Source organism: Protopterus annectens, chromosome 8.part0 (assembly GCF_019279795.1).
Source record: "Protopterus annectens isolate FY-2018-M chromosome 8.part0, PAN1.0, whole genome shotgun sequence".
Classification (NCBI taxonomy): Eukaryota; Metazoa; Chordata; order Ceratodontiformes; family Protopteridae; genus Protopterus; species Protopterus annectens.
Window position 1 is genome coordinate 1,627,633,674 of NC_056741.1, and position 15,799 is coordinate 1,627,649,472.

At 37.0% G+C, this 15,799-nt stretch overlaps 1 protein-coding gene across 3 annotated transcripts in view; it reads left to right on the plus strand.

The window, feature by feature from the left end:
* Positions 1-15,799, plus strand: part of POU2F3 (POU class 2 homeobox 3) — a 479,623-nt gene that overhangs the window by 431,061 nt on the left and 32,763 nt on the right. For all 3 annotated transcript variants that reach the window (XM_044081151.1, XM_044081152.1, XM_044081154.1), the window contains 2 exons: positions 6,131-6,292; positions 6,937-7,003. In XM_044081151.1, the coding sequence (XP_043937086.1) occupies positions 6,131-6,292; positions 6,937-7,003 (229 nt within the window). The remainder of the gene's footprint in view (positions 1-6,130; positions 6,293-6,936; positions 7,004-15,799) is intronic.

Consider the following 15,799-nt stretch of genomic DNA (forward strand, 5'->3'; position numbering starts at 1 on the left):
TTGAACTTGTCATTCATACTGACATGCCTTTTATAAATGAACATTGTAGCATTTTTATTTGCCATCAACTTTGTGTGCAGCAAGGAAACAAGTTATTTCCTTGACAACACAATTAAACATCTGTGGGAATGTCAGCATAGATGTGGACAGTAATGAAGCGAAGGGGCGCTTTGTGGGGAAAGTACATTTTCTAGTTAATTCACAATGTGTCAGTAGGTACTAAAGATAAATTGTTCACTGCAGCAGAGCAAGCTCAGGGTTGTGCTGTAAATGCACTAGCAACTATTGTGTTTTACTCTAAAATATGTGCACCACCAAAACTTGTGTGGTTTACTGCAGAAGAGAAATGTAAGTAAAGGTGGCCTCGTTATGTTATTTGGGCATTGTGCAAACATCACATACGTCTCTGTATAAGGAAGCATTATAGCCTAAATGTATATCATTTGTGTTCACTTGTACATCTGTTGTGGAAACGTATTAGTACAGTATAAAGCTGTTGTGAAATAGACATGTATCCGTGTTTTCCATTTACAGCTTTGAGCTTGATCTACAGATAAAGCAAGCACTTTAAATACAGTAAATAAGCCAAGCTAGTATAATGAAAAATGTTTTCTTTCTATTTTTCTATATGATTGTATTTTAAGGATATAGTTACTTATATAACATTGTACAGAAGTGTTTCAACCCTAAGCATAACTTGCAACTTCTTTGGAAAATATATCTGAAAAAAAAATAAAATAATTAGGGGATCAAAAGCACCAAAATAGGGACATATCTGAAATATTGCTCTTCTAAACTTAGAAAGTTGCTAGAATAACAGGAATTGTGTTAGCAAGCACTTTCTGAAGGCTGTGAAGTTTGAAATGCAAATATATTTCATTATTTAGTGACCTCGGTCCTCAGTGATTTGCCAGAAAACCACAAATTTTATTTATTTTACACTTGTTTACTGCGATTGTACAACTGGACCGGGGGCCCATTTGCAGTGGAAGCCTGGGGAGAAAAGGTCCATGTTACAACACTGTAGATTAACTGCACAAATACAAAAGTCATTGTGGGGTACAATACAATTCAATAGTGTACCAGACAATTCAGTGGTATAAAATACAAGGGATCACATAATTGTAAATTTAAGATAAAGAACATTAGCAAAGCAGATTTGGATTCAGAACATAAAAACATTTCTATTTGCTTTAAGTACAATATAGGAAAAGAAGACATTGTTCAGGTATATGTAAGTAGGGTATCAGCAGATGGGGGAGAGAGGGGTGTGGAAGTGTTTTGTCATCCTGGTGTGGCATATCAACAGATGGGAGAAAGGGGTGTGGAAGTGTTTTGTTCTCTCATCCTGGTGTGGTACAGGAGCAAAGCCATTTTTTGTTAGGTGATTTTTGAGGATCCTTTTGTATTGTGTATGGTTAGCTGTGTGAAGGTATATGCTGGGGAGTAGAGTTCCATGTTTTAGCCATTTGTTTGGAGAGCAGGGCATCTCTGTGACTGTTTGCTCTAGTAACACTGAGTAAAAGTTTATAGAACCCACCAAAAATGAGGCAAAAATCTGGTCTTTCTGTGAAAATCTGGACAGATGAGAGCTATTTCCTCAGTATGCCTTGAAAATGAGTATTGGAATACTAGAATGTACAGTAGAAGGGGTGAGCTGAAAAGGATGGAAGAATGTATTTCAAGCATGGAGTCAACAGAAGGAATGAAGTTAACTAGTAAATAACTAGGACAAGGGTAATGTGTATTAAGAAATGCTGGGTAAAATTAGGTGAGTGATCATTAAAAATAGAGAAATGCATATTATAGGGGAGAACAGTGAGAAGTTAACTTTTTAATGTGTGGCAGTAAAAAGGATAGGGGTTAAGTGTCTGGAATACAGGGAAAGGGACTACATCAGCACAATAGGACTAATCGTGGTATAGGAAGTGGAAAATTAAAAGAAAAAAAATCTTTTTTTGTTGAGTGGGACAAGACACTCTGCACCCTACCCCATAACCCCTGCTAATTATGTATACTAATTCTGAGATTGCACAATATCAGGGAAAAGACACCTTCCCCAAGCTCAACAGCTGTGCAATTTCTCACACCTGCCAACCAGACAGTTTCATCCAAATTCACATCTCCTGTGTGTGTGTGTGTGTGTGTGTGTGTGTGTGTGTGTGTGTGTGTGTGTGTGTGTGTGCGCGCAATATTTAAAGATAAATCACACACATACATACCCACACACTCATACATACCCATACACTCGTATATCCTATACACGTGTAAATACTTGGCAATTAGAAAAAAACATACTTACATGCCTTAGGAATCATAGGTGTCAATCATTTGAACATCTCCAAAAAAATAAGATAATTAAGAGAAGGCAAGCAGCCCACTTACATTGACACCTTTATAATGTCAGTAGAAGACGGAAAGAAATGCTTTGCCAGAACTAGTTGTATAGAGGGAAGAAGCCCCAGCTGTAACCCAGGCAACATGGGCCTGACAAGTGGCTCAGGTACCTGTTGGACCCTGCATAGAGGAACCTGTTGGAGCTAGCATAGAGCAGGACAAAGAATAATGAGCTTTACACCTACATGTAATCCTTGGTGAAGATTGGGGATCACATGGTGATGCTTGTCAAGAAGGTGTCCGTGCCAGCTGATCATGCCACACAGATGTGACGTATATCATAAAGGACATTTGCGATATATCCAACCCTTGGATGTGAATGAGCATTTTCATCTCTTATGGCTTGGCATAAAACAAATAAATCACCTATTCCTGAAAGCCACCTCAGTAACAGTTAATCTCAGATGGGTTTTAACCATGGTAATGGGGAAAGAGTAGGCAAGCTGGCCAAGAGACTATTTGATGTTTGCAGGCAATAGGGCACAAAAAGAGCAAAAAGAAAAAAAAATCAGGAAACACCTGTCGTATCTTTCTAGCAGTATTAAACACTGCCTTTTCTCTTATGCTCTGGTAAAGCACAACATAGAACCATAAACTTTTTTTTTTCAAGTTTCCACAGTTTCTTTACATTTTGCCTCGTATGGTACTATGACAGAGGCCACAAGACTTAATTTCTTTTTATAATGAAAAAAAAAAGATGTCTACTTCAAATCCACCATCATATTTATCTTGGTTGCCTGGTCTACTACCCGCTGGTTCAGCACATTTGTGACCCTTAAATAAGTGAATTCTAACCAAACAACTTACAATAAAACAGCTAAATAAAATTAAAAAAAAAAAAATCAAAAAAAGGCACATGTACAAGGCACCAACTAGACGTTTAATATAGTTAGCGCTTTCATTCAAAGTTAACAAAACACCGTCATCAGACTAAAAATAACACCGACGTTTAAATAGCCTGCTTTTAAGTCACATGACCATAAACTCTCAAAAGAACTCATGATGTGCAGTAAGTATTCAAATGCACGCGCTCCCCCCACCACTTATAAATACAAATGAGGTAAATAAAAACACAATAATATCCACAACATAAAAAATCCCCACCCAAAACTTGTATTAAAAATTTATATTTAATGCTTGTGTTCCTGAAAATAAAATTCTAAGTCATTTGTTCAAATTTTTAAGTTTCAACAAACAAGTAATTGAACATAAATCATTCAAACCTGGTTAGTAATGTGTTCAATCTCACTTGCCAAAGGAGCTCCTGCTCATCTAATTTTAATACTAAGACACCACCCCAATATCAAAATCGATATGATCAATTACCTTAAATTTAAAGTAATGGTCAGGATTTGAAAAGACTTGTTTTGCTAAAGCATTCAAAAGTTTACCTTTGTTAATACTATAAATGTGTTTGTAAATTTGCTCTCTAAGACTGTGTTCAGTTTTACCCACATAAAAACGTTTGCAAGCTTGGCATGTCACCAAGTAGACCACATCTCGAGAGTTACAATTATATTTATGTTGAATATTATATTTCTGATTCCTTACAGAAAATGTTCACCCAATAACTATATAGTTACAATATGGGCATGATTCATATTTGAACATGCCTACATGGGAACCAAAGAGAACTAATGGTTTCTCCAAGATGCATTTTAGGTTGGGACCCCTCTTAAAAAATGAAAGTGGGCCGATTGCCTAATTTTGTTTCTCACATAAGGATCATCCAGTAACAAGGGCCAATTCTTTATTAGAATGTCTCTTAAAATATTAGAATCTAAGCTGAATTGATTTATAAAGGTTAGACAAAAATTATTTGTCCTACCTTCTGCCATCAATAAAGGTGATTGAAAGGTGACCGTATTAACAACAGAATCATTGCTTAAAATAGGTTAAAAATGGCCAGCAAGTCTTTTTCCATGTACTTCCTTAATTAGGTCATCTACTAGGGTAGTTGAATAACATTGTCTAAAAAATATCCTTTAATTTATTACACTCAGAAAATCTTCTTCCAGGGATATCATCCTGGCCACCCTTACCAACTGCTCTTTCACTACAGAAGGTTTTTGGTGGAACAGATGAGCACTAGAAAAATGTAAAAAAGAATTTGAATATATGCTTTTCCTAAAAATAATTTAGCTACATATCTCTGAGTATCTTTAACTCCACATCCAAAAATGGAATTTTTTCTGTACTAAATACAAAATAAAATTCAAAAAAGTCTGTGGTGGTGTTCAGATACTGGATTAATTAAATAGCTAAATTTTTGTCACCCTTCAAGAAGATACAAATATCATCCAGATCAGTGAATCCTACTATTCCAGTACTTTTATTTGGTTTGATGTACTGTACTTGGTATTTACCTTTTGCCTTTTCTGGGCATCTAATACAGTCTACTTTCCAAAAGATGACAATTTTTATATTCCACTTGTTTGGCCATCTGTCCTAATGTCAGATGAAAGCATTTGCACTGACCTAGTGAAGATGGACATTACAAATCTATTCTTTACTCCGTGTGTATTGCAGGAATTACTTAACTACAGACTGTGAACATTAAAAACTTTTTCTTGATTGGAAATGGCCACCAACATTAACTTTCTGCACCCCACCATCCAGTCAGCCTTCACCTCTTACTTTCCATAAAAAACATACATTTAGACAGGAAGAGAGGCGAAAATGTTGGCACACAAAAAACTGTACAGTTAAAGATAACTTGTCCCAAAAGTAAATCTAAATGGCAGCACATTACTGCACCAGTTCGTTGTGCTGCCTTACAGTCATGTCCTCCTCCTGTTTTGCAAATTTTCACAATGTTCGCCACTCCCCATGCTGGAAATCCTCTAAACTGGCCATAGTCACACATGAAGAGATAGGGAGTGTGTCCCTGTGTGTGAATAAATGATTGAATACCAACACATTGTAAACATATAGTCTTTCAAACATCAGGGCTCTTAACAGCACATGTTGTAGAATAAATAACAGTACACTGTAAATATGCAAAACACGGAACAATAGTGTTCTTAGTAGCACATCGTAAACTTGTTCTTCTTATCCTACTTGTGAGAATCTGCATTACAGATACCAAATGCAGACCATACAGTGAGAGTTGAAAACTCCACAGAAACTCAAAAACAAATTGACTGAAATTTTTAGACTAATAATTTATTCTTCTGTGCTTTGAACTGATCATAGTACTCATGATTAACTTGCTCCTCCAAGATGTAAAATGAACAGCTTGATTCTTTTTGAAGAATATTCAAGATCAATGTTCTAAAGTATGTGCTGAAAGCCAGCCTGTAGGGAAAATAAATGGTCAATCGATGGGAGTGAGTCAGTCAAAGAATGATCTAATCAAGCATGTGCAGAAAAAATGCTCTGATGCTTCAACAATGAAGGTAATTAGCAGTAGATATTAAACATTTCTACAGTGGAGTTGTACAGTTCATCATACTAACAAATACAATGGGAATACGTGTAGACTAGAACTCTCATTAAATATGGAAAAAAAACATGGTAAATATGTTGCACCAGTTAAACTTGTTTATCCTTCTTAGATGTAGCTGGACTGTCTCTACTTTTGACAGTTTTGGTCTTAACACTAATATCTACTGATGGCTTATAACTGCATTGCATGTCTTTGTGCTGCAAACATGATGATTATGGAAACCACACTTGTTTCACTTTAGGGTCCGGATTTTTCTTTATCATTGTGTGTCCCTTTTTTTCATAGAACCCAAAGCCCAGTTCTGAAGAAATTTCCATGATTGCAGAGCAATTGACTATGGAGAAGGAAGTTGTACGAGTCTGGTTCTGCAACCGGCGGCAAAAGGAAAAAAGAATTAATTGTCCTATATCAGGCTCTCTAAAACAGCCCATATACAACTCCAGACTGGTAAGAGCAACTTGCTTTAAGAGATCTAGGTCTTGGGTATTACAGACTGCACTTCCTAATAATAGAAAATGATGGTGTTCATGTTCAACGAATACAGAAAAAATTTTAGTAGTTAATAGTAGACAAGACAAGCCAGCAGTGATTGCTCATACTTTAATTTCTCTTTCTGTTTGGCTTCAACTCTTTTCTGAAGTATGCTCAAAAACTATTGATATTAGATTCAAAATTAACCAGTACAGAAATTTGCATTGTAATGCCATTAATATCTCTCCTCCTTATTTGGTTAATGCACATAGAAAAAAAAAAACACATTTTTCAGAATGTAGTGTCAGGGTTTAAATATATGTAAGGGTAGCACTTGGCTATAATACTAGAGTTATAAGTCTGAGTTGCATGCCTCCTCTTTTTACTGAATTTGTTTTTACTCCTGGCTCATGAGTTACACCAGTGAAAAGGATCACTGATTCTAGTAGGCATACTTAGTTAATTGTATTAAATCAGTCAGTGTGCTGCCTTTTGAATATTTCATGTTACAGCTTGCTTTGGAAAGGGTGCTTTGCATAACATTGCGGAGAATTATTTTATCCTACTGAACTTTTGTGTTTCCAATTACACTACATTACATAATATTTGTTTATTTCTAGGTTTCAACACCAGGATCAATTGGACCTCTCAGCGTTGCACAAGTACACAGTACCATGAGTGGAACAGGTAATGTGATGCAGAACCTTTGAAATACCTGCAGAAGCAACTTTTAAGTTTTCCCATGTGGGGGAGGCATAGCTTGTTATTATATGTAGGTTTTCAGAAAAATGTCCCATCGTTGAAAGCATCTGTTAGATAACATGTACTTACTTCACAACATAAGGTCCATTTATTAAACCCATTAATTAAACCCAATGTATATTCATTTTCCTAGAACCCTTTATTTAAACCTAATCATCTTTTAAGTTATCCAGTGGAATTTAGTTCCAGTGCATTTAGATTACAACATTTTATTGGGCATTGAGTAAGTTGCTTGTGCAAGTATGTAGATGCAGACAGAAGGGAAAACGGACATTTTTCATGGTACATGGATCAAGTTATAAAGTTAACCCCCTTTTCAGGACTGATATTCTCGACATAAAACACTGTATGGTCTGAACAGATCCACTTCAAAAACCCATGGTAAGACTGCCAGCAACCATATAGTGCACACTTGTAAATTTTTTGGCAATGGCAGCACACTTCCTGCACTGTATTACTTAGTATAATTGCATGGTTGCAAAAGCGAGAACATGCATTAAGGATGAAGCATGGTTGGTAGAACTTCAGTCTGAGTAGAACAAAAAAAAAATTCCAAGAACTGCAGCTTTTGAAGTCACCATTAGCAGATGTCTGAACACGTTTGTTTTGTTTTCTATGCATCTGACCATTCTGTCTGGTGGGCCTGGACTTTTATGAGTTCCATGTTGCCATTTGAATCAGCATTGTGATTGAATGTGTGTGTGTATGCTGTCTCCTAAAATAAAAATAAATATGTGATCAGTTTACAGTATTTTTAGAATTGTCCCTCTCCACCTTAATCAAATGTATTTTCTCACCCTTCTGACCCATTTGCCCCCCCCCCCTCCCCATGTTGACTAAAGTCATATCAGCTGGGGTGAGAGTTGGATTGAGAAATTTTTACAATCAGTGTTTAAGCTCCAGACACTTGGGAAAAACTATAAATTAGCTGGGCTAGAAGAACCCTTCTACTAATGGCTTCACAGAATTTCAGACAAAGGAATACGTTTAATATAGGCTGATCCTTTGAGAAAAAAGGAGCAGAAGAAATGATGGTCAGATTGGTTCGGACGAAAGGCTGAAGTACACACATTAATAACTGTTTCCAGATAATATTGGTCCTTACTGTGCCCCGGATAAAAGGACCAGGACTAATGAAGGTCAGACTGGTTTGGAAGAAAGGCTGATGTAAACAAATTTAAATGTTTTGAGACAATATTGGTCCTTATTACACCCCAGACGACCCATGTTCGGTTAGCAGCATGAATGCTTTTGGGGTCCTGGGGGGGGGTGAGTAAGCAGCAAAGATCAGCTCATCTACCCTAGGAGAAGGGAGGCAGCCCAAAGGCTTGCTGTGATATGCAGCATACAGGCCTGGCTAGTGCCAAACACCATGAGCAGTGACATGCCCAGTCAGAAGGTTGCATGTGTGTGGAAGCAGACATGCTTCTCCCAAGGGCAGCAATTGCACAGTGGTAAGGAGAACAGGACTTTGGACACACTCCTGCCATGCAGCAGGATGGTAAAACAGCATCCCTGATTTCCTCACTGGCTGGGACTAGGAGCAGGATGAGCCTAGGGGAGGCTTACCCAGGTCTGGTAGACCCAGCGAATGGAGAGGAACTGGGAATAGCTGGTGTTCAACTGCAGAGGAGAGAAAAAAACGTTTGAGTGAATGGTCTTAAGCTTTACAATGGTGCTTAACACAATGGTATTAGTGTTAGTGTAAATAATATTCACAATTAGCTTCTGCTGCAGAAAACTTTTCCAGACTATTATAATAATTTACCCATAAATAGAAAAATAAAACTTACATAAATAAAGTAACACTCTATTCTTTACATGCATTAGAGTGTTGAATCTGTTTACATTCAAGAAATTATTTATGATTGGGGACATAAAACTGAGTGAGGACCTTAGTTCTGAGCAGTAACTAAATGTGCAACTAAAATCATAGACTATTTTTTGCAATAACTGAACATGGAGGAAGTCTGCAGATTAAGACATTAGTCCATCACATAGGACTCTTGTTATAAATATGCTTGTGAGATTATGGGAATTTATTCTATTATTATGACATACTTATACTGTTAGTTGTGCACCTTATTACATGGAGTTTGTTCATAATTGTGTAACTTTATTATTTAAAATTAGTTGGTAAAACCCCAAGACAACACTTTTATTTAAAACACTGAATTTTTGTGTCTCTTACTGATCTAGATTTCTTAAGAACAAGTCATGAGAGTATTAAGTCTTGGAGCTGTTAACACGCTGCTTCCTGTAATCAAGTGGACAGGGTTTGATTCCTTCTTACCTCTGTTTGCCTGCTGTCTGACTCTGGGATAGCTATTTAACTAGACAGGGCATCTGGATCATCCCTGTAAAAGAAAATGTCAAGTGGTCTCATCGTAAAGTCATAAAAGAAAAAAATATTCTCAAGTCGTGTGACCACCTATAACTAAATTTTGCATTAAAAATCTGAACCATCTGATTTACAAAAACTCCTGCGCAAATTTCTTTTAATGATATTTGTAGTAACTTGGCAAATTAATTTGGATGCAATTCACCCCCTGGTCATAATTTGAAAGTTAGTATCCTTAAAGTAAGTGGAAAAGTGCCTGTGCTTTAATAAAATTGTCATAGACTTCAGTATTTTGATTTTAGTTTTTGGAGTTTGTGCCATATTTCATGATGTTTTAACTGCTATTCAGTTATTAAGAGTAGTTAGTTCTGATTTCTTTCTAAATAAGACCTAACCAGGGAGTAAGGCCTAGCATGGTTTTTCCAGGGTGTTCATGATATAAGCCCCAGTTCTGATTCTTACTGTAACCTAATCATCACTCACACTTGCCGGTTGATATCCTTGGCCCATAAACCCACGCAGGTGTTCTTTGATCAGTCAAAGTACAGACAACACATGGGAAGCACGTGCTCACAGTAATGAGCAGCTGTGGTAGTGTTGTCCCTTCATAACCGGTGCCATTTTGTGTTGCCAGTCCGGTCAAGTAAGACTTCAATTAACCCCCCCCCCCCAACAAGATGAGTGCAAAAAGAAAGAGCTATTCCGTCGAGTACAAGAAAGGAATCGTGGAGGACTCCCATGGAAAGAACCTGACTGCTTTCTGTAAAGAGAAGTTGGATCTCCGAATAGTCCAAAAATGGTGAGCAGCATACGTTAACCTCAGTCAACAGGCCGACGAGGGAAACACTAAGAAGTGTAAGTGTGGATCAGGTCGGCAACCATTATATCCTGAGATTGAAGACATCATCTGTGAGTAGATTGCTAACAGGAGAGCAAAGGCTTTGGTTGTGTGCAGGGCTGATATTCAAGCATTTGCCCTTGCAATAGCACCACAGTAGAAATATCCACAGAAGAATTCAAAGCATCACAACATTGGCTGGATGGCTTCCTTCAGCGATATGAATGGTCTCTAAGAAGATCAACAACACTGTTCAAGCTGGAAGATGCTGAAGTTATTAAACATGCACTTGTGTTCAAGTCCTTTGTTGATGGCATTGACTTTTTTTAAATACCAACTCTCAAACATGATTGCTATGGATGGAACTGCAGTGTTTATGGGCCAAGGATCTCAATTGATCAGAGGGGTGCCTCGTCAATCTACATTCTCCACTGGTTACGAGAGTGTACGTGTTACCTGCATTTTGGCAATTCTTCTAGATGGAAAGAAAACCCCACCTCTAATCATTAGTAAAGGCAAGAAAGATAAGATTAAATGTGTTTCAGGCATTTACATTCTTGAAACTGAAAAAGCCTGGTGCACGCAAACAGTTATAAGGAAGTGGGTTGATATAATGCCACTTGTTTTGCCAGGAGGTGAAAGAGGTCTGCTAGTCTGGGATTCAGCCAGCATTCACCGTGCTAAAGAAATGAAGAAATTCCAAGCAAGGAGGAGAATAGATCAAATAATTCCTACAGGAATGACTGCCTATCTCCAGACTCTTGATATTGCAATAAATGAGCCATTCAAGGATGATTTGCACAAGTTACTCAATGACTACATTGAAAATAGAATGCAGAGAAATCAGCATGGAAACTTTGTAAAGCCTAGCCTGCAAGAGGTCGTGACTTGGGTGAAAAATTAATGGGATAAAATCACTGACAGCTGTGCTGCCAATGCACTAAAAGCAGGCTACTTTGGAGAAGCAGTGCTCATTTAAGGAGAGCTCAATTGTTAGGCTTGACAGACTAGGGCCAATGGTGCTACAGGGAATGGAGTCACAAGAAATTCAGGCCAAAATTCTGGGGTTGGACACTTTTTTTATATGTCCCAGAAGAAGATGACATGACTGTGTTTGAATAACTGTGAAAGCCAAGGTGCAGATATTCTGGACTTGAAATTTTTTGCACTGTTTATGTAGAATTCACACACAACTGTCAACTCATTATTAGAACTGTTCTCCAGTAATAGAAAAATACAAAATAAATGTCAATTTGTGCACATGAATAAATGTCGATTTTTGTACATGAATAAATGTTGATTTGTGTTCATTAATGTAAATTTTTGTACATTAATAAATGAATAAAGGTAGATTGTTGTACGGTGCGGGTAAATAAGGCATCCCCTAATAGTAAGGCCTAATGTGCGTTTCGCTGGGATAAAGAATATAAGACCCGGTCTTATTTTTGGGGAAATACAGTATGTCCAATCAATGTCCAGTTTTTTTCCTATCTGTCTACACATTTTTTCCTCCATTTAAGATATGATTCTATTGCAAAATAATTTTAAGCCATATGGATTTAGGATGAGTGGGGACTCCTTGTTCTGCTAGTGTTCCCAACAAGATGCAATGTGGTGCTGTCATTCTAGATATGAGGTCCCTTGTGCCTGATGCTACTGCCTTATGCCACCAGTTTAACAGTAGTAAGTAAAGTAAGTATAATCTTACCTAGGATTGTGGCAAACACTGACATGTACATCAGGAAAAACTCATTGTTATTTTCCAACATTTTGGAGAGAGCAGACTTGGTTTTTAATGCAGACACATGGTTCATTTTTTTATGTTGGCTCCTACTTGCAAGTTCCAGTTTTCAAATGCTTTGAATGGAATTCATTACTACATGCATAATTACATGGATGGTGGTTATTTGTAATAAATGTTTGAAGCTAAATCCTTAAAGCAGAAAATGTTCTGGGAGATGGACTGAACTACAACAAAAAACAATCCCCACAACTTGCACAGCAGTGTGAAAGAACTTTTGTCACAAAACGGCACTTCACTATAAAATTAAAACTACAACTTTATTGACAGTAAGCGCTTTTGCATTAATAACACAATACTGCATCAGACAAGCAAACACAAAGCCTTCTTTAAATAAATATAAAACTCCACCCTTTCAAAACATTTCTAAACAGCAAACAAAATAACTTACAAAGCTCTATGTTATTGCTTACACTTATCTAATTAAAACTTAATAACAGAAAAAAGCACTTCCTCTGCTACGTTACTCCTATGTAAAACTCAATAAAGAACCATCTCTCTCCTATGACTTCAAAACTGCTGAGGGAACATAAAGTTCTATTCAGCAGTAATAAATAAAATATGATAAAAACTCTATATAATAAAATATAAATAATGCATGCAGATCAATGTAGTAATGATAGTGCCCTCAGAGCTGGTTTTAGAGAGACTGTATCATAGACCAAGGGCTCTGTAAGACTGTAATTCCAAGATCTAGTTTTGTTCTCTAACTTCAGTAATATTCTTGATGTTACCTCCTCTAATACCCAGATGAATAGTCTCTAATACGAAGAATCTAAAAGTGTGTTGTCCATATTTTAAGATGTGAGGCTAATGCATTACTATCTTTGCCATGTCTAATGTCCCCTAGATGTTCTATAATTCTGTTTTTACGAAAAAGATTTGTTTTGCCAATATAAATAGCATAACAGTATTGGCAAAAAGCATAATATGCCACATTTGTGGTTTTACAGTCCGCATAAAAAGAGCAATCAATGGTGTAATGCAAAGAAGGGTGCTTAAATATATGTTTAGAATAAATGTAAGAACAGGCTTGACAGCTCCTGCATGAAAATGTACCATGACATGATGATATAGGCAAACTAACATTTACCCCTACATTTTTATACCAAAGTTGTCTCTTGAGGGTTAGGTTATTACGAAAGCTGAATTTAGGTATGGTCCCAACAACCTCTACAAGATCAGGACAACTACAGAGAATCCCCCAATTCTCCTTGAGTATGTCGTTGACAACATACATAAAGATACATCTAATAATTCTACAGTCATGCTGCTGTTGTACAGGTGCCACTACATGCTCCATCGAATTCGAAAAGTAAGTTCTGTCTGTACTCTTTCTTTCAAACTTCCCCTTCGAAATACAGGAATCTATTCCCTTAGCAGTATAGCCTTGTAAAAAATCCCTTTTTAACTCAAGGGCCTGATCCAAAGATGCATCATCATTATGTAGTCACATAACTCTAAGGCACTGTCTCTAAGCACATTTCTAGTAATGTGCCTAGGATACATGCTACTTTTATGTAGCAGTGAGTTCTTCTTACATGGCTAATTATATATGCCTGTCTTAAAACTACCTAGAGCATCCCTATGAACTGTAATGTCCAAAAAATCTATTGACTCTGCTGAGGTTTTACTACTGAAATTCAAAAACTCTCTAGTACCTTACATATAAATAATAAACTAATTGAGCAAGTCAGAGCTGCCACTCCATAAAAAAATATATATCAACAAAATGTTTATAATAAACAATGACTGATAAACCTGTTGCCTCTCAATCTTGGTATGTTCCCAATATGTTCAAAAACAGCAAAAGTCCAGCACCAGGGAGAAAGATAAAATTTAGGATTTAATGTGACAAGCAGCATACTGGTTTCGGCAAAACATTTAAATAGTACCACGTTAAACCATAACCTGCAGGTTGGCATTCTATATTAAGTAATAAAGAATCTGGTTGGATTGTCAGACTTGGAGCTCTGTTTAAGCCCAGCCTCAATTAATTAAGTTAATTCTGGCATGTACTAGTCAGCTCTGCTTATGGTTTTCTATCTCCCTAGTGCTGGACGTTTTTTGGGGTTTTTTTTTTTTTTGGTGTTTTTTGGTGTTTTTTGAATATACTTGGTTTTGTCTGTGCACCCTGTCTCACTTGCGTGGTGTTGAATGAGGTAGTAGGTATGTTCACAATATGCCAATACGAGGTTGGTGTAGCTATTGGCAGAAGCAGTGCCCATAGCCATGCCAACATTTTGCAAGTAGTACTCTTCTCCAAATACAACAACAGATGGACTGAACTGCAAATATCTTTACATCTCCCATTAACCCACAGGTGAATATTTGCTGCTACAGCAATTTAGTAACTGTCTCAGTGACTCAGTTTTGATGCATCTGAAACAGGAGATTGTTTGTGGCATATACCCCTGAATCAACCAGTCAAACCATTTTGCTTTCAAATGTATTTTTTCCAAAGTGAGGAAAGTTGCATTGAATTCCAATTCATAACCCCAATCTTCAAAATATGAATCCCATCCTACACATGCATGTAGAAATCAAAGGCTCTACAAGTGGTCTGATATGGCCACCACTACAATAACTTCATAGTCCTTATGCCTCAAAAAAAAAGTCCCCCAGTGTGCAGTTTATCTAGCAGTATGATATAATTGGATCATAACCCATGGCCCTGTAACTATCAGTGGAATCTGATTTCATTACATTGTATAGTGACACTAAGTTCTACATCCTTCAGGTCTGTAGGTCTCATCTTAAGAAATTCCATCAGTTCAATAATTGAGTGGCATAAAAAGGCAATGGTGTAGGTCAAATTACTGGTAGGTTTTGTGGCTTCTAGGAGTGAAAGACTTTACTAGAGCATTAAAAACTATATTAGAAATTGTATGCGTTAAAGACAGAGGTCTTCTTCACTGATTTCTGTGTTAACAGCTAGGTTAGCTCAGCTGTGTCGCACTGTGGACACACTATACAGTCTAGCCTGTCTCATAGTACAAAAGGTATAAAATATCTCCTTAGCAGGTATGATTCGTTTCAGGTTTTCAGCACAGTGTGTTACAAGTCTGAGTCATGGGCAATGTCTGTTGTAGGTCAAGAGGTTGCTGTCTACCCTGTTCTAGTTAGCTGTGAATACTAATATGGACCTCAGTATATTAGGCCCATTAGGGTAACAAATCATCATTCTGTCCTACAAGAATGGAGTTTTCTTCTGATGCCTTCATCAAGATAGTACCTTCAAAGTGCACACCTAAAACAAGGCAAGAAATTCAGTATAGAAAAAAGTCAGCAAACTAGATTTGACAAAAAATAAAATTAAATAAAAACATCAGACCCCTCAGCCTTGTATAATGTGAGAAGCAACAGCATCATAAATCAAGAATTTTAGCAACGAGATATTACAACTGGTATAAAAGGTTCAGTCATATTTTTAAGGGGTTGAGAACAAAACATAAGCAACGTGGAACAGTCTATATCCAAAGGGTGTTTACATTTAATTGTTTAGTTGTGGAAGCAAATGAAGAAGCACTAATGAAAAAGAAGTTAGTGTTACTGCACTGAGGGATGACTTATTAACTTCAGGGCAAATAAGAGAAGTTTTGCGTGGTTGACAAAACCTTGTGCTGCCATACTAAATGTGCCATTGGTTATGAAAGTAGCTAGACTGATGCAAATGAAAGTAACTTAACTTTTATCTAGCATTGTTAAAGAATGCTTCACCCATAAACACTAAGCCCCTAA